This window comes from Mauremys reevesii, linkage group 18 (genome assembly GCF_016161935.1).
Source record: "Mauremys reevesii isolate NIE-2019 linkage group 18, ASM1616193v1, whole genome shotgun sequence".
Classification (NCBI taxonomy): domain Eukaryota; kingdom Metazoa; phylum Chordata; order Testudines; family Geoemydidae; genus Mauremys; species Mauremys reevesii.
In genome coordinates, this window is record NC_052640.1 from 11,515,769 (window position 1) to 11,539,158 (window position 23,390).

The 23,390-nt window shown below is 43.2% G+C and overlaps 1 protein-coding gene across 10 annotated transcripts in view; it reads left to right on the top strand.

Annotated features, from left to right (window-relative positions):
• The first annotated feature begins 3,207 nt into the window (after positions 1-3,207).
• Positions 3,208-23,390, top strand: part of PIWIL1 (piwi like RNA-mediated gene silencing 1) — a 56,551-nt gene continuing 36,368 nt past the window's right edge. For 2 of the 10 annotated variants that reach the window (XR_005589748.1, XM_039505879.1), the window contains exons 1-10: positions 3,215-3,828; positions 6,114-6,182; positions 6,395-6,483; positions 7,564-7,687; positions 9,975-10,100; positions 12,860-13,074; positions 17,718-17,839; positions 18,568-18,648; positions 19,499-19,696; positions 21,077-21,188. Coding sequence is in view for 9 of the 10 variants with exons in the window: in XM_039505879.1 (XP_039361813.1) it covers positions 6,403-6,483; positions 7,564-7,687; positions 9,975-10,100; positions 12,860-13,074; positions 17,718-17,839; positions 18,568-18,648; positions 19,499-19,696; positions 21,077-21,188 (1,059 nt within the window). In the remaining variant the exon portion in view is untranslated. Of the gene's footprint in view, positions 3,829-3,906; positions 4,016-6,113; positions 6,183-6,394; positions 6,484-7,563; positions 7,688-9,974; positions 10,101-12,859; positions 13,075-17,717; positions 17,840-18,567; positions 18,649-19,498; positions 19,697-21,076; positions 21,189-23,390 lie in introns of those variants that run through there. The other 8 variants (XM_039505883.1, XM_039505884.1, XM_039505882.1 and 5 more) reach the window with 8 other exon arrangements.

The window sequence follows — 23,390 nt, forward strand, 5'->3', positions numbered from 1 at the left end:
TACCCATTACAGCGTGGGATAAGAAGAGCAAAGGACAGTAGAGAAGGGAGCTAAAACCTGTACCCATTGAAGTGAACTGCAAAATTTTAAATGGGAGCAGAACCAGAGCCTTGCTCTGTTATAGTTTGCGGGCTGATTTATTTAAGGCTTGATCTGATTGGGCAGTTGAGAAGGGTGGTTGGATAGGCCTCCAATTTCTATACACAAGGAATGGAGAAAAGTTGGGCACAATTATGGCTCCCCTGCAGGAATGCTCACTTCCTAGTCATGGGATTTGTTAGTTCTGCTAGGTGCAATGTGTCAGAAATGAGAGATTGTGGATTAGTAACTGAATGGGGTTTGGTACATAAAAACGGTATTTATGAGTGTATTTCTGATCTACTAGAGAATGTATTAGTATCTGTGGTGCAAGGACAGCTCCCTATGTTCTTAGTTGAAATGTGTTAACGTTTCATAAGATTGTGGCCTGCTTTTCTTTCCAGCTTCTGTATTTGTCCTCATTTGAGCATCCCTGTAGCAAGAAATGTGAATATACAGTATTGTTAAGAGCGACCGACACACACTGTAGAAAAATAAGAGCTATTGACCAGCCAGGCAACCAGCTTAGCTTTTGTACAAAATGTTGCTATATTTATTTGGAACTCAGGATCAGTGAGGTGTTAATTTTAAGACTATCTTATTTTCCAATCCGTTATAAGTCAAAAGCAAGTTTCATGCAAAACAGTTGTGATTTTGGGTAAGCTGCCTGGAAAGCAACAATATAAAAAAATGACGGTGAATGAGAAAATCACAATAAAAATGCATGATGGTTTTTGAGGTATTATTATATAGCAACTGGACAATGGGAAGAGCACTTTCCAAGAACACTGGAAATTGGATGTACAAATCCTGTTAACAATAATTCAAATTGTGCATCAAATACACACTGTTCTGAAAATACACCTCCTGCCTCCCATTCCTGTAATACCTCCATCTTGTTAATCTATATGCCAACTCTGCTCCCTCTTTACAGAATTAGTAATTATAATAAGTGTCTGTATGATAGAAAATGAGCGTGAATTAGTATGTGTGTGTGTGTACGTGTCCACCCTCACCAAATAAAGACATACTGGATTTCATATATTTGGTATAGGAAATCTGTTTGTGTCTGTGATAATTACATACCCACATTCATTCCTCAGACCTACTATGTGTTAAGTAGTAGCAGCCAATTCTGGAGCAAAGAAGTTCAATCTGAATGTTAAAACTAAACTGTTTGGTAAAATGAAATAATAGAATTGTAAGACCAGAAGGGACCTCGAGAGGTCATCTAGTCCTGTCCCCTGCACTCATGGCAGGACTAAGTATTATCTAGACCATCTCTGACAGGTGTTTGTCTAACCTGTTCTTGAAAATCTTCAATGATGGAGATTCCACAGTCTCCCCCAGCCGTCTCTTGCTGCAGCAGCCTGGGGCTGGGGGAGAGGTGCTTTTCCCCAGCCGCGGCAGCTCCAAGGCTGGGGCCTGGAAAGAGGCGCCTTTCTGCAGCCGCGGCAGCTCCGGGCATCTCTCCCTGCCTGCACGGCCTTTAATAGCCTGCTGCGTGGCCGCGCAGCTTAGAGGGAACTTAGATGCCATTCCTCCAGCTCCATTTACCTGAGCTCGTAGATGGCTAAAGACTGGGCCCAGGCACAATCATCCAGAATCTGTGCTGCACCTTTCATCTGTATTTCTAAGGGCTTGTCTCACTGGTGAAATTTACTGGCATAATTATATCAGTTTAACTCTTCTTTTGGACAATCTTATCCTGGAAAAGGAATGTCCATACAGGGAGTTATACTGGTATAATTATGCCTATACATTTCCTGACGTAAACAACCCCTAAGCCATGTTTGTGCCTCCCAAATTCTCAGCCTGTTCTAATTTGTCAGCCTTGCCCAGCTCCTATGGGCTGCAGGGCCACCCAGAACATTGATAGCCAGAGCTCTCTGGCCACTCTCCCTCCCATGCCCAGCACGTCCCTTAATTGGGAGCCGTAAGGTGTTCAGAGTAGCTCAGGAGGGAATCCCCAGGAGGCTATTCTAGCTTCTTGACTAGCAGTCCTTCACTCTAGAATCAATCTCAATGAGTATAGAATATAATCCTAGTTTCAGTAGCATTTTTGTAGATGTTAATGTTAATTATCAGATCTGAGGAACAGTTCTTTCACTGAAGTGGCCCCGCAAGCGTTTATTTCTTGTTTCATTGCTCCACCTTCTGGCAGAATTGTATAATGCTTATTTTCCAAAATACAGATGGCAGGGACACCCTTTAACCCACAAACTCTCCTCTCTCACACACACATATACTTACATCCCTAAACCATTACTCTAATATTTTACTTGTCTCTTCTGTCATAGTATTTTATTGTCCCTGTAATTGGTTTTAGTAGCATAGAAACCAAACAATTTATGAAGCCATGTCATCTGTAAAATGGAAATTTAGTGGGTAAAATAACCCAAATTATTTGTCATTTTCTTCTGAAAGATGTGCCTTCAGAGTTTTATCCTCTGATTTCAGCAAATGTTTTGCTGCATTGCTCACAAAGATTAAAATTGTACTTAAAAAGTCCAAAGAACTGCCCGGTTACATACTTTTATGTTATGTTCATTTAGATGTTAAATGGGCAGGGATGCAAAACCATGCTCAGAAGTGTCCCTAACCTCCGTTTGCCAGAAGCTAGGAATGGGCGATGGGGAATGATCACTTGATTACCTATATTGTTCATTCCCTCTGAAGCACCTTGCATTGGCCACTGTCAAAAGACAGGATACTGGGCTAGCTTAACCATTGGTCTGACTCAATATAGCTGTTCTTATGCCATCACCAATACTCAAGTGTCACTTTCCACACAAGATGCAAGGCAGTAAAGAACAGGGCCAGTATATGTATTAAGCTTTGATTTTAATTTAGGAAAATGGTGAAAAAGAGGATGCAACTCCACTGGAGTTTTTCATTTATGCTTCTGGTAAATCTGGCCCACATACTCTCCAAAATGATTGCTAGGCAGAAGAAATAGCTGCCAGGATGGCATTATTATTCGCTATAATAGGGTTAACTGTTAATTAGTAACACTAGCCATTTGATTAAGCATTAATAGGGTTGATTAATAATTAAGTGGATGATTATTAAATAATAATACAAAGTAATTAATTTGATCAAATAATCATAACTCTGCATTGGGAGCTGCACCCGACACGTAAATTAACACGTGGTTGCCGCTTTCGGAACCCAAGTCCAGCTCTTCCCCCGGGAAGCCAACAGGCCAGAGCCTTCCGGCACCTCTCGGGACTCTCCGCTCCCTCGCCAGCCCCATTCGGAAATCTTCGGCAGCCTCGACTCTACCACTCCATCGGGAAACTCTTCGGGCGCACCCGCCAGCCCCTTTCGGAAATCTTCGGAACCGCGGGGTCGCTTTCGGCTCTCCGGGAGGCGGGCACTCGCGGCGTCGCAGTCCAATCAGAGGCGAGCCCGCCTGCGGCTCTCTTGCAGCCACGCGCCGCTCTCCCTGCACGAAGACGGGGTCGCCTCACTTTCTTTACGTGATGTGCACATTCGCTCGGGAAATGAATCCCCAGGCTCTGCACTGCCAAGAGCGGAGCTGAGCCCGACGGGTACGGAGAAACCCCTCGCCTAATTCGTGGAAGCGGCGGAGGCGGACTCAGCTGCCCTTAAGGCAGCGGCAGGAGGCGGTGGCGCCGCCGGCGGAGTGAGCCTCACGTTGCTCGCCCAGTGAGGAGGCCGTGAAAACCGTTGGGAGGGCCCGTGCGCGCTTCTTCTTCTGGCCGCGTAAGGCGAAGTGGCGGGCAGGTACTAACAGTCATTCTCCCGCTGATAGCGAGGCGGCAGGAGCCTGCTTGGGGTTACCTGCCGCCTGCAGTCAGATGCCAGTGGGTCCCCTACCTCGGTTGGGGTTTATGCGCCTAGTCCTGGAGAAATGGAGGCGGGGGGCTGCCTGAGCTGGGTGAAGGGGAGAGGCCTAGGGCTGCGCAGCGGGGTAAGGAGCGGGTAGTAGGGAATGGGGTCTGGCAGTGCTAGCAAGCGTGGGGGGGGGGCACTCTGTTCACTGCGGGTAGAGCAAACCGGGAGGACGAGTGGGTCACTAGCCCTGTGGGTGAGGGGACGGCGAACCCCTAGGGCTAAGTAGGGGCGGTACTGTGGGTGGGGAGTTCCTAGTGTGAGGAGGGGGCTGCTGGGGCAGGGGAGCTCCGGGGGGGGGCACTAGGGCTATGGCCTGCGGAGAGGGATTGGGGCTGGAACAGGCTGCGTGCGCTGCAGGGAAATCGGGGGGGGGGGACTGAAATGTAAATGAATTCTGTTCCAGAGGGGGGCATTCTTTTGCAAGGCTGCCTCTTCCAAGCGTCTTCTGGTATTAGGGATTGCTTCTCAGAGGGAGGTTCTAAGCTGAACAAATAACTAATACAGGAAGGGTTACCATATTTCAACAGTCAAAAAAGGATTGGGAGGGGAGTCCTGCCCTAGCCCTGCCCCCATGCACACTGTCCCCTGCCCCCCACTTCACGCCTTCTGACTACCCCCCTCAGAGCCTCCAACCCCCTGGCTCCTTGTCCCCTGACTGCCCCCTCCTGGGACCCCTGCCCCCAACTGCCCCACAGGACCCAACCCCCTATCCAAGCCTCCCTGTTCCTTATCCCCTGGCTGCCCCCTCCTGAGATTCCCCCCTCTAACTGCCCCTCATAGGACCCTACCCCCCTATCTGTCCCTTGACTGCCCAGACCCTTATCCACACCCCTGCCCCCAGACAGACCCCCGGGACTCCCAGGCCTATCCTGCACACGCTGGGAGCTGAGGAGGTGCTCTGAAGCTGCAGGGGAGAAGAGGGGGGAAGCGGAGGAGGGGCTCAGGCTGCCGGAGCCCCATGCAAGTGGCTCAGTCCAGCCGGCCGCCCTGTCAGTTGTGCTGAGCTCTCTGTATGGGGGGGCTGGAATCCTGAACATTTTTAGATATTTACAAATTTTAACCCCAAAGGTTGGACATGTCTGGGAGAATTTGGACGAATGGTAACCCTAAATTACTAATATGTTAGAATACTAGCAGACCGTGTTTATAAAGTGCCGGACTGCTATGATGATGGATAACATATTATACCATGCTTTTTAAGGAGACTAATATGGGGCATTGCAGCTGCTCAGTTTAAAAAACGCATGGATTTGTAGGCCATTTTTCATTAAGCCTGAAAATTATTTAAAAGTTATTTCTTGAGCACTGACTTACAATTGAGTAAAGTGTCTTATGGTGTCATGTACTCCTTCTGTGAATTCTGGTATATAGACTATGCAATTGCCAATTGAAAATTTTCTTCTCTGTTCAAGCTTACAAATTCATAGTTACATATCATAAAGAGAACTAGGGCTGTTCAGTGTAACTTAGCCGTATGTCACTCTTGGAAGCAGTTGGACGTGTTTGAGAAACCAGTCAAAGTTCTGTGCAATGTTCAGTATATTCCTTACTCAACCGTGCCAATTTTAGTCTTGCTCAGAAGTGCATTGCTTGTTTAACTTTTTTGCAAAATTTTAAAATGTTCCCTAACAGGTTTTTTGTGTTTGTTTTTAATGGGAGTAGTTTGCGGAAGCTGTCATCCGAGTTGCCTAAACCATAACTTTTCACACAAAATAAATAAATAAAATCCATTGCTTATTGTTCAGACCAGGGATCGGCAACCTTTGGCCCGTGGCCCGCCAGGGTAAGCCCCCTGGTGGGCCAGGCCAGTTTGTTTACCTGCCGTGTCCGCAGGTTCGGCCAATCGTGGCTCCCATTGGCCGCAATTCGCCGTTCCAGGCCAATGGGGGCTGTGAGAAGCTGCAGCCAGCACATCCCTTGTCCCACACCGCTTCCCGCAGCCCCCAATAGCCTGGAATGGCGAACTGTGGCCAATGGGAGTCGCGATTGGCCGAACCTGCAGACACGGCAGGTAAACAAACCAGCCCGGCCCGGCGCGGGGCTTACCGCAGGCCGAAGGCTGCCGATCCCTGGTTCAGACGCTTAAGCATGCATAACTTTACTTAGTTAGACTTAGTTGCAGTGATTTCAGTTCAGTCGTGTTGCTAAAGTTACATGTGTTTAAATGTTTGTAGGATTGCATCAAAGCACAGCTGTATAATACACTACTGAGAATTCTGGCAGCTGTCATCACCTTAACTAAGGTAGGGATCCCCTTGGTGGCAACAGAAAAAATCTTTTAAAAAAGTAGTGTAAACAGGGCCTTAGAGCACAGTGGCTGGACTAATCTAGCTAGATTAATCTTTCTCTTCTACTGAACAAGAGACCAATAAAAAAACCAAAACCTCTGCTAAAAATTATACTGTCATGAAAAAACTGAGGATTGTGTCCTATAACTATAGCTGGTTTTTCTTAGAAAACACAATGACTGGAAGAGCTAGAGCTAGAGCGAGAGGAAGAGCTCGTGGCCAGCAAATAGCTGTACCTCCTGTAGGAGCAGCTTCTGTGAGTATTCATTTTTCAGATCCAGCACATCTACATTTTTAAATATTAAAATTCAGAGTTGTCTGCTTCCCATATAGTTGTATATGTATCAAGGGCTTCATTTGAAATCAAACCTGTTTTTGCCTCACATGACTGATAAGCAAATGCACTGCCACAGTAAAGGTGTAAAAGCAGCAAAGAATCCTGTGGCACCTTATAAACTAACAGACGTTTTGGAGCATGAGCTTTCGTGGGTGAATACCCACTTGCATCCGACGAAGTGGGTATTCACCCACGAAAGCTCATGCTCCAAAACGTCTGTTAGTCTATAAGGTGCCACAGGATTCTTTGCTGCTTTTACAGATCCAGATTAACACGGCTACCCCTCTGATACTTGACAGTAAAGGTGGTATATTCCTTTAAAGCCTTGTGGGTGTAAGTGTCATTGTCTTGCTAATGACCTTTGTGCCTTCCTGAGAGGTTTGGCTGTGTGCTTAACTTCATAGATAGGAATTGCTTTCCATGAGGACAGGTAGGCTCCCTCAGATGCCTGAGTTTGAGTGCTGTATTCAGCAGTATATGGAACACAGAAGATGCTGCCTCCTGCTGAGTTGCACTAAAATATATATACATGGTTATTCTAAAATATGTTAGGTATAAAAGGCTTCCTTTCTGCAGAGTCAACTGCCTTTTCCCCTGTAGTTTTTGTGGTATTTTCTGTAGTATCTTTGGGGACCAGGAGTTGCATTTCATGTTCCTCAGATTGCAATAATTGCAGGAGCTTCCCCCCCCCCCTTTTCTTTTAAATAAAGAGGACGTGGTGGAGAGCAGCTTGAAGCCAGCTTCAGTTAACCAGTGATAGTTAGATACAGCACTGCTACATGCAGAATAATCATGCCATTTCTGTAGTGTTGTCTTCCAAACTGAATGAGTAATTTTACTGAATAACTTTTTGGTAACTTAGGTTAATATGTCATTCTATATTAAATAACCGTCATAGGAACTTGGCTATGCAGTAGACCCTCTGGTGACTTCATTTGATAGTACAGGGTTTTTTGTGATATCAGTGAGTGCTGTTCCTAAGTGTAGTGGACTTTGCAGGGTCAGAGGCCACCTAGCTATGTGCAACCTAGACCTTTGCAACCTCAACCTCAACCACAACCACCATCAGAGGGAGAATTTGTTGGCCGTGGACGACAAAGAGGAGCTCCTATTGTTCCACAAGGTGAGATGGAGGGGATCAGGAAGTGAAGGTTATTGCCTACAGAACAAGTATTTAGTAGACTTAATGATTTAACTAAGATAATTATATATTCAGGATGGCATTTCTGATTTTTTTTCTTCAAAATCAGATTAATAACTAGTTAAATCTGAAGTACGGAAATTTTTTCTGATGTGGTCTCATAATGGCACATTATTCCTCAAACAGCTTGAACTTTGATGGAGCTAGATAAAGAAAGCAAAGTTTACTGTTGGGTCCTGCTTATTCTACACCCGGGCTCCAGTTGTCTTTGCTGTCATAGAATTAATATTCCTGAGTGTATCTCTTTACTTTTGGCAAATGGTGGAGATTGAAAGCTCTGTATAAGAAGCTGTTTTTCAGAGCACATGGTTTTAATTGGTTTCCCAGTTGAGGGTTTTTCATAGCATATCATATCGGGACTGGAAGGGACCTCAGGAGGTCATCTACCCCAACCCCCCACTCAAAGCAGGACCAATCTCCAGACAGATTTTTGCCTCAGATCCCTAAATGGCCCCTTCAAGGATTGAATTTATAACCCTGGGTTTAGCAGGCCAATGCTCAAACCACTGATCTATCCCTCCCTGCAGACTGGAATTTCTTGTGATTAGGAAATGGAATATATTTACATATCTTGTTTTACCTGTTCCATTTTTTTCTATCCTGAATTATTAGTAAATACTAGGGCTGTCAAACAGTTAAAAAATTAATCATGATTAATCACAAGATTAAAAAAATTGTTGCAATTAATCGCAGTTTTAATCGGTCTGGAGTATCTTGGCTGGGGCGGCTCCATGGGGGACGGGGAAGGAGCAGCAGTGAAGCAGGACAGCAGGGGGAGGGGCACCCCTGCCCTGGAGGCATGCAGCGGCACCATAAGAGCATGGCATCCTGGGTGGTGACCCCCTTGCCAACCCCTAAGGCTGGACCTGTCCAGCAGGGAGGGGATGGTGCAGGCGTTGAGTGGGGACGCTGGGCTCCTCTTTCCCCCTGGCAGGTTTTTAACCAGCTCTACCAAATTGCTCACATACTATGGGATAGGGTCATGAGGAGTGTGATTTAAAGCTTATTAAAAATAAACCATTAATTTGTTTTGAGTTAATCGCATGCGTTAACTACCATTAATTGACTGCCTTAGTAAATACTTACATTAGGATAGTGTTTTAAATGCACAAGTTACCATATGGCTTTCTTTCTGCATTGCTTGGTTGAGGAGGAGGGTAGAAATGATGCAACACACTTCTAGAACCACAACAGTTTCTTCTCTTTGACAGCTTGCACGTGCAACTATAGTTGTAATAACTATACAAATTAGATTGAAATTCTTTTAAAGTGTCACTGAATTTAGGAGTTAACACTTAATCTCTATATATGCCCCCAAAAGAGGTTGATGTAGCCAGTTTGATATCACTGCTCAAAGAGGTTCATGCTCTTCAGATTCCAGATGTACGCTCATTCCCAGGAGATCTTAAGGCGTACTAGTACTACACAAAGCAGGCTTATTTTGCTACGTACAGAAAGAAGAAAGTGGTAACACATTGGCTCCATGTAGATACTGCATATGGACCTGGAAGTACAGCCAATCTAATAGCGACCCATGAGCCTTCAGGCAATTACACCACAAGATAAAAGAGTTCTTATAATAGTAGAATGGATCTACCTCAGTTTAGGGGCCCCCAGACATCTGCCATATTTCTCTGAATGAGTTTTGAGTTTATGGTATGAGTGCAGACATCATTTGAAAACTCAAGTTACAAGTAATTTTTTTCCTTTAAATATTTTGTTGAAATGCAGTCGGTAACAGGGAAAAAATCTGAGAACCTGGGTTGAAATTTGGCATATTTCACAATTGAAATTTGGCATATTTCACAATTGAAATTAAGTTTTAACAGATAGTACTAAATCCCAAATGAAATAATGAAGATGTTGAAAATTGGGATTTAAAGTATATCTAGCTCTCTTCATTGCTATTTGAACTCTGTGTAATACCTGTCTCAGTCTAACCCGTAGCCCTGTAGTACTTTTAGAGTTGTAAAATACATCTCAAATAGCTACAGATTTTTTTTTTTATAATGCCATTGTTTTGAGAGTTGAGGCAACCTTGAGGCTCCTTCAGATTGTGCTATGGCAACTGTTCTGGCTTCTTCTGTTCAAGGGTTCAGTTCTTAAAGACAAACAAATGAATGCTGAGGAATTTCACATTGTAATGGTTTAATAAATTGGTTAATTTTATCATGATTTATATTCATTTCCCCTCTCCCCAAAATTCCAGGACATGAAATTTCAGTTGGTTTTCAGGAACTGTCATTAGCAGATAGGGGTGGACGTCGCAGAGATTTCTATGACCTTGGGGTAAATACACGGCAAGCCATAGAACATGTTAAAGACTCAAAAACAGGTAAGTTAATATTGTGGTTTCAAATATAAAATATGCTCGTAGAAATATAGTGTACTGTTTGCTATTGGCTTTGTCTCAACAGTTGTTAAACGAGGATTATTTATATTTCAGTAGCACCTAGAAGGCCAAATCAGGGACCAGGACTTCATTGTATTAGGAATGCTGTAAAAGATGGGGGGAGAAATAGTAGAAAAAAGTGACCTTGCTCCAAAGGGTTTTAAATTTTAAGTGTTTCAGCAGGAACAAGACATTTTCATTTGAGGGATACCTCTGTTGATTTTATTACATATTTTTGTTGCACATTTATTGAGGGTCTCTTTTAGCTAAAAACTTGACAGTCATTTATTGAAATTAAATCACCCCGACTTGCTTGTTTAGTTTTTCTCTTGGTCCTCTACAAGTTGTAGTTTCAAAGGGGCTATCTAAAATGTGCTGCTCACCCCTGATAACTTCTGCAAACTTTTCCAGATTAATAAACTTCAGTTACATGCAAGGGGTCATTTTTAGTATTCCTCTGCTACTAGTTAATAGGTGCATGTTGACTTGATATTCTTAACAAATCTAATTGCGCAGATTTTATTCTAACGTTCAGTTTTGACCTGAATGGACTGTAATGTTTAAAGTTGACTGTGCCCTGAATTGTCTCTTCATATTTGTAAACATCCTTTACTTCTGGGGGAATTCTGCGCCACTGCCCACTCACATAATTCATGTCCCCCACAGGTTCTTCTCCAACCCACTGCAGAAAATACATTCCACTGGCGAGGCACTGCAGTTACACCTTTTGCTCACCAGAGACTGCTGTGGTGCCAAAAGAGGGGGCAGCTGGCTAGAGCAGCGAGCCAGAGAGGGAGGGGGCAGTTGGCTGCCTTCCTCCCAGTGCCTTGTCTGCAGGGCCAGATGAGGAGGCACAGGATATGGGGAGGATGGACAGAGCAGGGCACACGAGACTGTTTTGGGGGTTAAAGACGGGTTCAGAAGGGCTAATGGGGTGGACAGACTGAAACAGACACAGGAGCTAGTGGGGTGACCGCATTGAGCCAGGGCCTGAATGGAAGTGGAGGTGCAGGAACACATGGGGATGGGTAGAGGCGGGATGCAGGGATTAGGGTGAAGATCAGGAACACGCAGGGACAGAGGCAAATGTGCCTGAGAGGCTAGGGGTCAGCCAGGATCTGCATGGGAGACGCTCCCTAACAATTCCCCCCCCAAAAAACCCCAATCCCCCCCCCCCCCAAAACCTGTTTCATCCTTATCCCGCCCACACCCAACAACCCTCCAGGTTCGATCCCAGGCTCCTTCCCAGGAATTACGTCCCTCTCCCTCAGCTCCTCTGTTACCCCTGACTCCCCCAAGCCTTTGCACTGCTTTTTCTTCTGTAAGAAGGCTTGGACAGGAATCTATACACCGGGGTCTCAAACATGCGGCGGAGTTATTTGCTGCAGCCTGCCAAGGCGCCCGCCCCCTCCTCCCCTGGAGTTATTTCCTGTGGCTGCCAAGCTCTCCCCACCTCCCTCCCCCCTGTGTGCCACATTCCTGCTCCTCTGGCTACCTCCAAGCGCTTCCTGCTGCCAAACAACTGTTTGGCGGCACGTAGTGCTTTCCAGGAGGGAGGGGGGAGGAGTGGGAGCCGTGTGCTTAGGGGAGGAGGCGTGGCGTAAAAGTTCTTTATCCTTTATTGGGTCTTCAGAGAACACTTAAGACTTGCTTCTACAGGTCCCAATTTGTAAGAAATTCATACTCCAGATGTACACATTAAGAGTCCCAAATAAGTCTCCTTTGTGGAAAGAGCCATTGAAAACTGCCAATTGGGTGGCTTGAGAAGGGTAAATTGCCGCGGTCATCCAAACCTGGGTTTTCAAAGCATTATTTGATTAGAGGATACATATGACAATTCTGCCTTAGCAAACAAAGCAGGTTGGATAAGAGAGCTTCTGTTAGCTATGTACTCCTTCTTTCGTGGGTAATATTAGGCAGTTGCAGGCTACACTGGTGGTCTAAATTTCCTCTTAGAAGCTGATTCTTGGAGCGGTTTACACTAGTGACAGAAACTTAACTACTAATGGTGGTCTAGTCTTGATTATATTGCGAGTTTTCCTCTTAAGCACTAGAGGAGCATAAATAAATGGTACAGTATTGAAGGAAAATTGGGCTTGCTTTATTAATGAATCTGAGAGGACACTCAGTGAAATTGAAATGCAGCAACATATACTTCCTTACACATCAGTTTAACTTAAAGTGCATAACTAATTTGTGGTACTTACTGCCACATTGTATTGAGTCAGAGCTTAGTAAGTGCAAAAATAAACTGGCATCTTGAGTGGATTAAAATATACAGTCACGCTGATAAACACTTGTGAAATAAGCCAACAACTAACTGCTTGGGGTAAGGAAGAGATGTCCACTATGGACAAGTTGTAATTGTTTACAGGAGCTCTAGCATCTTTCTCTGAAGCACGTACAGTCTACTTTAAGTGACGCAATACCAGACTGGATGCTGTTCTCATTCTATATGGCACTTCTGCAGTAGGTGATAGGATTGTAGAATCTCTGGAAATTTGACACTGGCAACCACCTGCTGGATGTGTCTGAAAGAGGACTTGCATGATTTCCATAGTTGTTAGAGTTGAAACAGTTCAGAAAAAGTTTAAAAATTAAATTTTGGGGTGGATTGTCTCTATTTAAAAGTTGCAAAGTTGTTGAAATGCTGTACATTTAAAAAACTTAGTTTTATAACTAGCTATTTTTTGTCATTTTAGGTACTTCAGGTACCACAATAAGATTAAGTACGAACCATTTTCGGTTGACATCTCGTCCACAATGGGCTTTATATCAATACCATATTGACTATAATCCTCAGATGGAAGCTCGGCGTCTTCGCTCAGCTTTACTTTTTCAGCATGAAGAATTTATTGGGAGGACACATGCATTTGATGGAACAATGTTATTCTTACCAAAAAAACTAGAAAATAAGGTGTGTGTATGTATGTATGCATGAAATGGTGCTAGATTCTATTTGAGTTTTATTTTTGCATAGTACTTTCATTCTTTTTGGGGTGAAACTCTATGAAGTATGAGTAGGATTGCTATAAAATATGCAGCTTTTAATTAGGTTGAGTTTCCGAGAGTTAATTATTTGTCTTGAAGTATGGGAACTTGATGGGCTAATGAAACTCAAATCATACTAGCCCACACCCAAATTCTTCAGGCCCAAATAATCTTGTATTCCTGCATGGAGATAATGGAGTTTGAAGGTACTGAACAAAAAGAGCATCTTGAAGTCTTAATACTGACTGCTCTGGTGCCTGTTCAGCTTACAAGCCTTGGCTTCTTGTAATAAGCAAAAAACTTGCGTACACTCAGCACCAAGCCACCTTCTTCTAAGCCCTCTGGGTACTGCCACCTCTTGGCTCAATACAGCCACAATGATGCCAATACTTCAATTCTGTCCAATCTGGCTTCAATACAGTCTGTCCACTCTCAGCTTTACTGGCACTGACTGTCCTGGTGCTCAAAGAACTGGTACTGACTATGCCTTTGACTACTTGTTTGTTACTGTCCCTGTCATTATTGATGCTTTCTCTCTGTACTATTGATGCTACAGGCAGGTAGGGCAGCTAAGGACTTAATGACACCCTGACTCTCAGTTGCTTTTTTTCCCTCAGCTTGGTGGGTGGTAGTCAGGAGTACTGGTACAGACTTTGGTGCATAAGTCACCCAGTATGGGAGAAATCGTCTGAGGTTATTCCTCTAGCTACTCCATCTGGTACCACCCTGCCTTCACTAGACAATTATTCATTTTAATCTTCTGAGTCAGCCAGGAGCAGGGAGGAATCTCCATTACCATACTTGGGCTATAGACACTCATCTCCAATAACTCCTTGATGGGATTCCAGGGTGGAGTTCTAACACTCTAGGCATAGATCTCATGCTAGGGATATTCTTCCAGGGAGTCCACCCTGCTGGCCTCCAGTGACATAGGCCGGCCAACCTACCTTGGCTTTATTGGGCACCCTGGGGCCTTTTCTGTCCCTACAGAACAACCTCAGCCACAGTTCAGGCATAGACGCCAACGTTTCCAGGCACTGGTAAGTGCTTCCGCCCCCTGCCTCAACTCCACCTCTGCTCCGCTCCCTCCCTGCCCATATTGGACTCCTTCCCCAAATCCCTTCCCTGGCCCCGCCTCTTCCTTGAGCGTGCTGCGTTCCCCCTTGTCTGCTGGAGCTGGGGGAGAAGCGGCACGCTCAGGGGAGGAGGCAGAGATGAGCTGGGGCGGGGGTGGGTGGCGCGCTGCTTTCTTCTGTGGGTGCTCCAACCCTGGAGCACCCACAGAGTCGGAGCCTATGAGTTGAGACCTTGGTTGCCTCAACCTCAGCCTTCAAAGGAGGTTCCCTCCACTCAACTACCCTCAAAGCCTCCAGTTTCCAAGGTGCAGTCTGAGGGAGGAGCTAGAAGATGACCAGCACAAGATGCAGCTGCATTTATCATCTTCGTCAGTGGATGAGGTAGCTGGGCTGATTCTAGTCCATCCTTATCTGCAGACTACAAAGCATTCCAAGAGTTGACGAGGAGAGCAGCTACAGCATTAGAGCTATCTCTGGAGGTCATTCAGGAGAGTGCTATACAGTCCTGGAGTCCTTACAGTGCTGTCCCTGGTCAAGTGGTGCACCCTATATATAAGGGGCTGTAGGATCCCACCAACATACTATGGAAAACTCTTGTCTCTCTAGCACCCACCCTGAATAAGGCTATCAGGTTCTGGCATAAGGATTCAAACAGTTTTTCCTATGCTGGGGTCCCTGGTAATAACGGCATCCAGTGGTGGACAAGACAGGGTGAGCAAAAATCTACTTCCAGACATGAAGGGGAAAAAAACTGGGATTTCTTGAAAGAAAGTTACTTGACTGTGAAGATAGCTAGTTATCAGGTGATTGTTGCAAAATACAATTTTATTGAGTGAAACTCAACTCAGGGTGTCGAACTAAGGTACGCGACTTCAGCTACGTGAATAGTTCGACTGACTTACCCGTCCAGACGCCGCGGGGTCGAAGTCCGCGGCTCCCCCATCGACTCCACCACCGCCGTTTGCGGTGGTGGAGTTCCGGAGTCGACGGGAGCGCGTCCAGAGTTCGAACTATCACGTCTAGATTAGACACGATAGTTCGAACTCCGAGAAGACGAATTCTCCGCGTCGACCCGGCCGGTAAGTATGGACCTACCCTTAGAGGAGCTAATTGAAGAGCTCAAGTCTGTTGTGGCCAAGGGCTAGCTTGTCTCCAGAACATCTCTTCTGTCAGCTCTCAATGGACTAGAAAAAGCAGCTTGATCTGTGGTCACAGCCATTGTAATGAGAAGGTCGTTGTGGTGAACACTTTGGGTATCCCTAAGAAAGTGGAGACAACTATTGAGGACCTTCCCCTTGAGGGAGACAACCTTCTTAGTAGTAAGACAGACAAGGCCTTGCACACCCTTAAAGACTCTTATGCAACCATAATGTATTTGGGCGTGTATGTACTTTCACTCAAAAGGAAGCAGTATAGGTCTCAACTTTACTACCAATCACATTCTTATGCACCAAGGCAGCCTGAACAGGCAAGGAATAGGCATAAATTCCCAAGTCAGAGGTAGTTATCTGTTCCTGCCTCAGTAATCTCTCACCAGCAGCAGTCATCTAAACAGTAGATTTGACTGCCTCCTCAGGAACAGAGTTTGTTGTTCAAAACTCATTTGGGAAGCATTTGTACCATTTCTGCAGTGTCTGAAACACTATCACCTCAAATCGCTGGATTCTAGATGTGGAATTGGGATACACCACACAATTTCAGTCTCTGCCCTTAACCATTCCTATTCTGGGACCCCCACTCACCAGATTGTATTGTTTCAAGAAGTGCTGGCTCTTCTCAGTCTTGGTGCTATCGAGGTGCCACCCTCCCACAACATCAGGAAAAGGGTTTTATTCTTGTGACTTATCTTCAGAAATAAAGGGGTGGTAGTGGTGGTGAAGGCCCATTCTACATTTGAGAGACCCGAACATCTTAATACAAAAAGAAAGTTTTTTAGGATGGTGTCTCTGGCCTCTTTCATATCTTCCCTCAACCTGAATGACAGGTATGCTGCTGTCAATCTGCAGGGCACTTATTTTCATGTGGCCATTCTACCCTGCCACAGAAAATGCCTTATATTCACAATAGGGGAAAATACCATTACCTATATACACTTTTACTGTTTGAGCTATCATTAGTACTTCAGGGTTTCACTAAGTGTGTGGCAGTACTAGCAGTTTATCTAAGGCATCTGAGCATCCAGGAATTCCCTTATCTGGGTGACTGGTTAATCTGTGGCTGGGTCTGCCAGCAATTCACAGGGAATACTTGTCAGATCCAGTGTCTTTTCAATCACTTAGAATAGAAAATAAAAAGGGACAAATCCTTATTGATTCTAGGGCAGGGAATTGAATTCATAAGATTTTCACAACTTGATAAGTGCAACCACTTACTTTCCTCAGGAGAGATTTTATTCCCTCTTCTCCCTGTATGCTAGTCTCCAGTCTCATTTGTCAATAGTCAGAATATGGGTTGCTCGGTTACGTGTGACATCCTGCACATATGTGACACTGAATGCCAGTCTACACCTGCAGTGTATGCAAAGCAGCTTGAAGTCTGTATGTTGTCCAAGTAGATATTCTTTGAACATGCTGATTCACATACTGGTGCAAGTCTTATCATTAAACTGGTCGGTGAGTCTGGAAGATGTGTGCAAGTGGGAAGGTACCCTTTTTACCTTTACCTTTGAAAACATTAGTGGCAGCACAGGTTGGGGAGCACACTTGGATTTGAGCATGAACTTCTCAGTAACATACTTCTTCTAGACCTCTGCAGAGCAGCAACATGGTAATCTGTTCACACAATCATGAAACACATTGTTCAGCTTTGAGAATAGATGCCAAATTTGGGAATTCTATTCTTTGATCCTTGTTCAAGTAACCTCAGAGTACCCACCTTCACTTTAACTACTGCTTGGCAATTTAAAGTGGAATATATGTGTGTTGTATACATACATATTCCCCAACCTGTTGTCTGTCCCCACTACTGAGTCTAATTACATCAGGAGTCTGGTGCCAAGGAATAAAGATGGGGTTGGGGAAGCCCTGCCCTTTTATATCCTCAATTTGAGGAATGAGGATATGCATCTCCAACAGTACTGGCTTGAGTGCATAAACATCCAAAGTGAAATATGTGCACAAAACATCTCTTAAGTACCAGTTACTGTACAGGTAAGTTTCTTCCCTTCGCCAAGAGAATTCTGTAGGTTAAGCCTGCTCTAAGTCTGGAGCAAGATTGATTGGGGAGGAGTAGAATCAGATGGGTGGAAGGAAGCAAAACAGGATGGGCATTCTGGCGCATCAAGGTGTACTCATGGCAGACTGATTACTTCTAGCTTTACTGTAAGGATTTAGAGTTAGTCTGATTATAATATTACTAGGTTGAGATTTACAAAGCTGTCCTAGGGGGTTTAAGCATAAACATTAATTGAATATAGGGCTACATTTTCTAGACTGCTTTGAAAAATTCAGTTATAGTTTGTTTACATAACTTCAATAAATGCTCCCTTTGTTAGGTTACTGAAGTGTTCAGTCAGACCCGAAATGGAGAGAATGTCAAGATTACGATCACCTTGACCAATGAACTACCACCTACTTCACCTACATGCTTGCAGTTTTATAACATTATTTTTAGAAGGTTAGCTTTTTATTTTACAATTCTTATCTTTCTTACAGGAAGCTAATTGAAAAGTTTGGCTTTAATCTTTGGGAGTGGGAAGGCTTAACTGCTAGTCTCATGGCAAATATTAAATTTTTTTATTCCTTATCTGTGGTGGCCAAAGGCAAATGCTTGTCAGCTATCCAATATGGATACTAATCCAAACCAGCTACAGTTTGGCAAGTGATTAGATATATCTGTTAGCGTACCACTTTGAAATAGGCTGCTTCCATATTCAAGAATAACAAGTAGCCTCAGATGTTAACACAGGCCTGGGTGGGAGCTCTGCAAACAATTTCTGTTCTGCTGGGGGCATTAGCTTATTCTTAAAGGCCTGGATGGCAGTGCAGGGCCTCTGAAACTGGTATGTTTCTGTATGTGACCTGGTCTTTCTGCTCATTTTGATGCCTTCATCTGACCTGCTGAGGCTGCTGTCAGGAGGCATGTGACTCAGTCCACGATAGGGGGACTTGGTCTTAATTAGTGTTACTACAAGAACTGAAAGATTAAGTACCCAAACAAACTGTAAGCATTTATTTAAAGTTCACATTGAAACAAAACTTTACATCAGCATCTTTGTTCTAGCTTAATATAGCAAAAGCAAGGCATGTAGCTCTAAATGCACACCTACAGTATTTTGGATGTTTTGAAAAACTAAATAGTGCTGTTATTTGCCAATTACTCATTCTTTCCCAACTTCTTTTTAGGCTTTTGAAAATAATGAACTTGCAGCAAATTGGACGTAATTATTACAATCCAAATGACCCAATCAGCATTCCCAATCACAGGTTGGAAAATGGGATTACATGTCTTGCAAGGGAGAAATGATCTTTTGATATTATTTCAATGATTTATCATGTATTAAAATGATTTTTTTCAGCTTATATAGTTTGTGTTGAGACCTCTCATGTACCTAACTTTCAGTTCCTTCTAACTATGGGGTAACTATAAAATCTGAGTTGATCTAGCTCCATCCTTGTGTGCTCTACTTAAGCAGCTGAGTAAAACACAGAATGCCTCATCCGTATATTTCTAAGGCTTATTTTCAACTGAAATGGAGCCCCTTTGAGTATTTTCTTAAAATCTGCTACATAGGCAGCAAAAAAATTAACATTCTCATATAAGCAAATAGTGTCTTGTAGACTTGTGTATAAAGTAGTGATATTTAGGGCATTTATTTTCAGGTTACTTTCATTAGTTGTAGATTTTGTAGTCTTAGGGCTAGATCTTTCATGATTTTCCAGATGCTGGGAGAGATGTAAAGAGAGAATATTTAAATAAAGGATAGAGGTATTTGAGAGGACTGCTTATGTTAAAGCATGCCTTTAGCATTATCAACTAAGGAATTTAATAAAGTGAATTCTAAATCTCTCCCTCATTTACTTTTCCACTTCAGAATGAATTAGCTTTGCTGAGTTTCTTGTAACTTGACACTGCAATATTTGAGTTGCAGATGCCATAAGACAGTATTTAAATTAAAACAAATGGCTACTTGACATTTTTAACTTAATAAAAATCTTTAATTTGGGGTTCTATAACACTAATGAAGATGAACTTGGTTATTAAAATCTATAGAACAAATTGGTAGCACTCTTGGATATATGAAAAGTCAATTTCTGTTCTGTTCTTTTCCAACAGGTTGATGATTTGGCCAGGCTTCACTACTTCTATTCTCCAGTATGAAACAAACATCATGTTGTGTACGGATGTGAGCCATAAAGTTCTCCGCAGTGAAACTGTGTGGGATTTTATGTACAACCTGTATAAACAGGTTGAAGAACAAAGATTTAGAGAAACATGTGCTAAGGAACTGATAGGGCTAATTGTTCTTACAAAGTAAGGTGATAGTGATTATTTTTAACATACATGCTGTTTTGTAACTGAGGCACAGACTATTTCAAAGATATTTAGGTGCATAGAGATGCAGATAGATGCCTAATGGGACTTTCAGGCATCCAACTTGCTTGGGTGCTTTTGAAAATCCCCTAGGCACCTATCTGTATTTTTAGGTGCCTAAATACCTTGAAAATCTAATATTTGAGAAGTTATTTTGGGATTTTCACAAGCTAATCTTAACTATAGCAGGTGCAGTGTGTATCTATTTACAGTGGAAGTCTTGCTGGGGTCTTAGAGCTAGATTTTTTTTTTCAAACGGCTGGTTTAATACTTCATATTTTAAGACTTTCTCTTTCCTCTTTGCAGATAAAATACATTTCAAGCATTCAGAAAAAAATCTAGACTTATTCTTGGCACTGACTTACTGATACTGGAACAGTTTTAATTCCATTAGTATTGTAGCTGATAGCAAGATAATGTTTTACATGTAAAAATCATGTAATATAAATACTCTTCAAGTGTTCAACCCAGCCTTACCAATTTAAGCTGGTTTTAGGCCTTAATGTGGCAAAAGAGGACTCTTAGGCCTGGTCTACACTGTGTGTGGGGGGAGGGGTGTCGATGTAAGATACACAACTTCAGCTGCGGGAATAGCGTAGCTGAAGTCGGCGTATCTTATTTCGATTTGCCTCCGGTCCTCACGGCGCGAGATAGACGGCCGTGGCTCCCCCCATCAACTCCGCTACCGCTGCTCGCCCTGGTGGAGTTCCGGAGTCGATGGGAGCACGTTCGGGGATCAATATATCGCGTCTAGATGAGACGCGATATATCGATCCCTGATAAATTGATTGCTACCTGCCAATTGGCGGGTAGTGTAGACATACCCTTAGTGGCCCAAGATAAGATGTTCCTCCATCATGGTAGATGCAGGCTCCTTTATGTTGAGCCTACTTCTTTCCCATGTCTTCTTTTCCGAGACTTTTCTGGGGTGTTACACATTTTGCAGGGAACAAGTGGATATCCACTTAAAAGTTCTTAATCCCCTGCTCTAATTAATGGCTAAACCAAGTTGATTGGTGTATATACAGTTAATTTCATACACTATCTGCTTCCTGACATACTTAAAATTAATTCTCAGTGTATTCTAACATAAACTGCATTTGAAGCTAAAGAGTGACTTCCATGTTCAGATTACAATTGATACAATCAGCAATAAAGTAACAAAATTTCTATTCAAATTTTAGATTAACTGATATTTTCTGTAACTTTCTGCATTTCTCTGTCCTCCCTGGCCTTTTTCCATGCACCTGTGAATAAAACGTTACTATCTACATGCAAGACAAGATAAAAAAAAAATTAAAAAAAAATTTTTTTATTCAGGTATAACAACAAAACATACAGAGTTGATGATATTGACTGGGATTCCAATCCAAAATGCACCTTTAAGAAAGCAGACGGTTCTGAAATCAGCTTTATAGACTACTACAAAATGGTATGAAATTATAACTGAAAATGACATTTTTATTCTTCGGACTAGATTTTGTTGAACTTCAGAGCATCATCTGTGGATTGCTATTACTAATTCATTAGCATTCTATCCGAAGACTCTGCATGGTACTTTTTTTACTTTCAGGTGTTAGTTGTTTACGTAACCATGCTTCAAAGTGATTTCTAGTTGTCCAAATTCTTAGAAGTGTCTCGCATCATACACCTACGGTCATTGTTAACAATGTCAACTGTGGTAAAAATCCACTTAATATGTTCCTATTTCTAGGATTACTAAAGGGACACAGTCAACTATATATCTATTTAAAAAAAAAATAGTAATTCCAAAAAATTCTGGATCACCTACATTTTAAATAGCATGTCATGAAGTGTTTTAAAAATCCTGTTTAAACTTTTTTTTAAAGGTGAGTTCCCCCCCCCCCTTTTGCTGCACAGCTTATTAACGTCTTTTTTTTTTTCAGCAAGGCTAACTTGACTGCACAGGAATATAGTGAAACTGATCAGACAGAAGGTGCTGTCAAATGCACAAAGTAAACCAACTTAAGTGTGTGGGGTTTTTTTGGTAAATTCTTTGCTATAGTAATCAAAGGTAATACTTTTAACAAGTTGGTACAAAATTTTCAAACAAGAGGTTTAGGGTTTTCAAGTTAATTCTGTCCCCTTCCACTCTTGATGCCAATGTGTGTGTGTGAATTTTTTTTAATAGCAGTCTCCATTGGGTCTGTGCTTGCGCTGTGGATGTCCCTGTATCCCTTTCCTCCCAGGGGTGGAGCAGGCCCAGCTATACCTCAGCTCCTTTTTAATACCTGTGGCAGCAAGACCAAACATCAGTGATGTCCACTTCTCTGTACATGGTGCAAGTTCTAATTCTATCTAGTTATTGAAGTTAGGGTAGTCATTAGTATTGTTTAAGATAGGGTAGTTTTTATGTCCATTATGTAATAAAATAAATACTCCCGCTCTGTAATTTATGCAAAGTTGTTCCCATACCATAGCTGCATTGGGATGACAAAATACAAGTCTCCAGGATTCATATTGTGTCTCCTTTTAAGGCCACTTCTTTCTGTCAGTGATAGACACTTTCTAAATGCCTCGTACTCAGTGAAACACATATTCCAGATAAGTATGTCCTTTGAGACAAAGAACAATATACAGCAGAGGAATTCTGTCTTAGTCTTAGGCCTTGTCTACACTACGGGGGGAGATTGAGCTAAGTTATGCAACTTCAGCTGTGTGAATAACATAGCTGAAGTCGACGTACAGGTCTGTCTCATCTTACGCTTGGGTTACATTCTGCAGTCAGCGCGTAAAGCGAAAATCGCATATAGTCAAAATTACATTGAGTGTAATGGCAGGCAGAATTGCCTGCACTACAGAAACAGTATTTAAATTGTTTTTCTCTTCTTTTTTTTTGTTGTTTTTTTTCGCTGATGGCATAAAGCTGAAATCGCGCACGTTAAATGCGCCTAAGATGCCACAGACCTGTACTTAGATCTACTTACTGCGGGTTCCATAGTACACTGTGTCGATGGGAGACGCTCTCCTGTCAACTCCCATTGCGCTTCTTGTTCAGGTGGAGTACAGGAGTTGATGGGAGAGCAATCTGTGGTTGACTTAGCAGGTCTTCACTAGACCCGCTAAATTGACCGCCGATGCGTCGATCCCCTGGTAAGTGTAGATAAGCCCTTAAACTCCTCTTAGCATGCTCCACGGGGGCCTCCTTTGAACCTGAGGGAAAGAAGACTGCCAGACCAAATCAGACTATTTCTGTGACTTCTCCAATAAGTTCCGGGTTTACCCTGTGCACCATGGTGTCTTTTCTTCCTGAAGTAAGCTGCACACTTTGACTACTGAATCTGGGCAGAAGAGGACTTAGGAAAAGTATCTATGGTAGGAAAGAGCACTACTCTCAAGGTTATAGCAGACACTGCTTTCCTTTTCCAGAACTGGATAAATTAAAGCAGAAATCTTGCCAAGTATCTGCTCCACCTCATGCTCCTTAGCCAACTGACAGTTCAAGGCCCAGATTGAATCCAGTTGATGCTTCTGCACTAGCTGGTCACTGAACAAGAACGGTGCTGTCTGAGGAGCATATCTGTTCCTCTTTCAGTACTAACGTATGGGCATGTGGCACTGCAGAAATGTAGTATCTGATGAAGTGGAGATTCTTCTGGCACTAAGCTTCTTG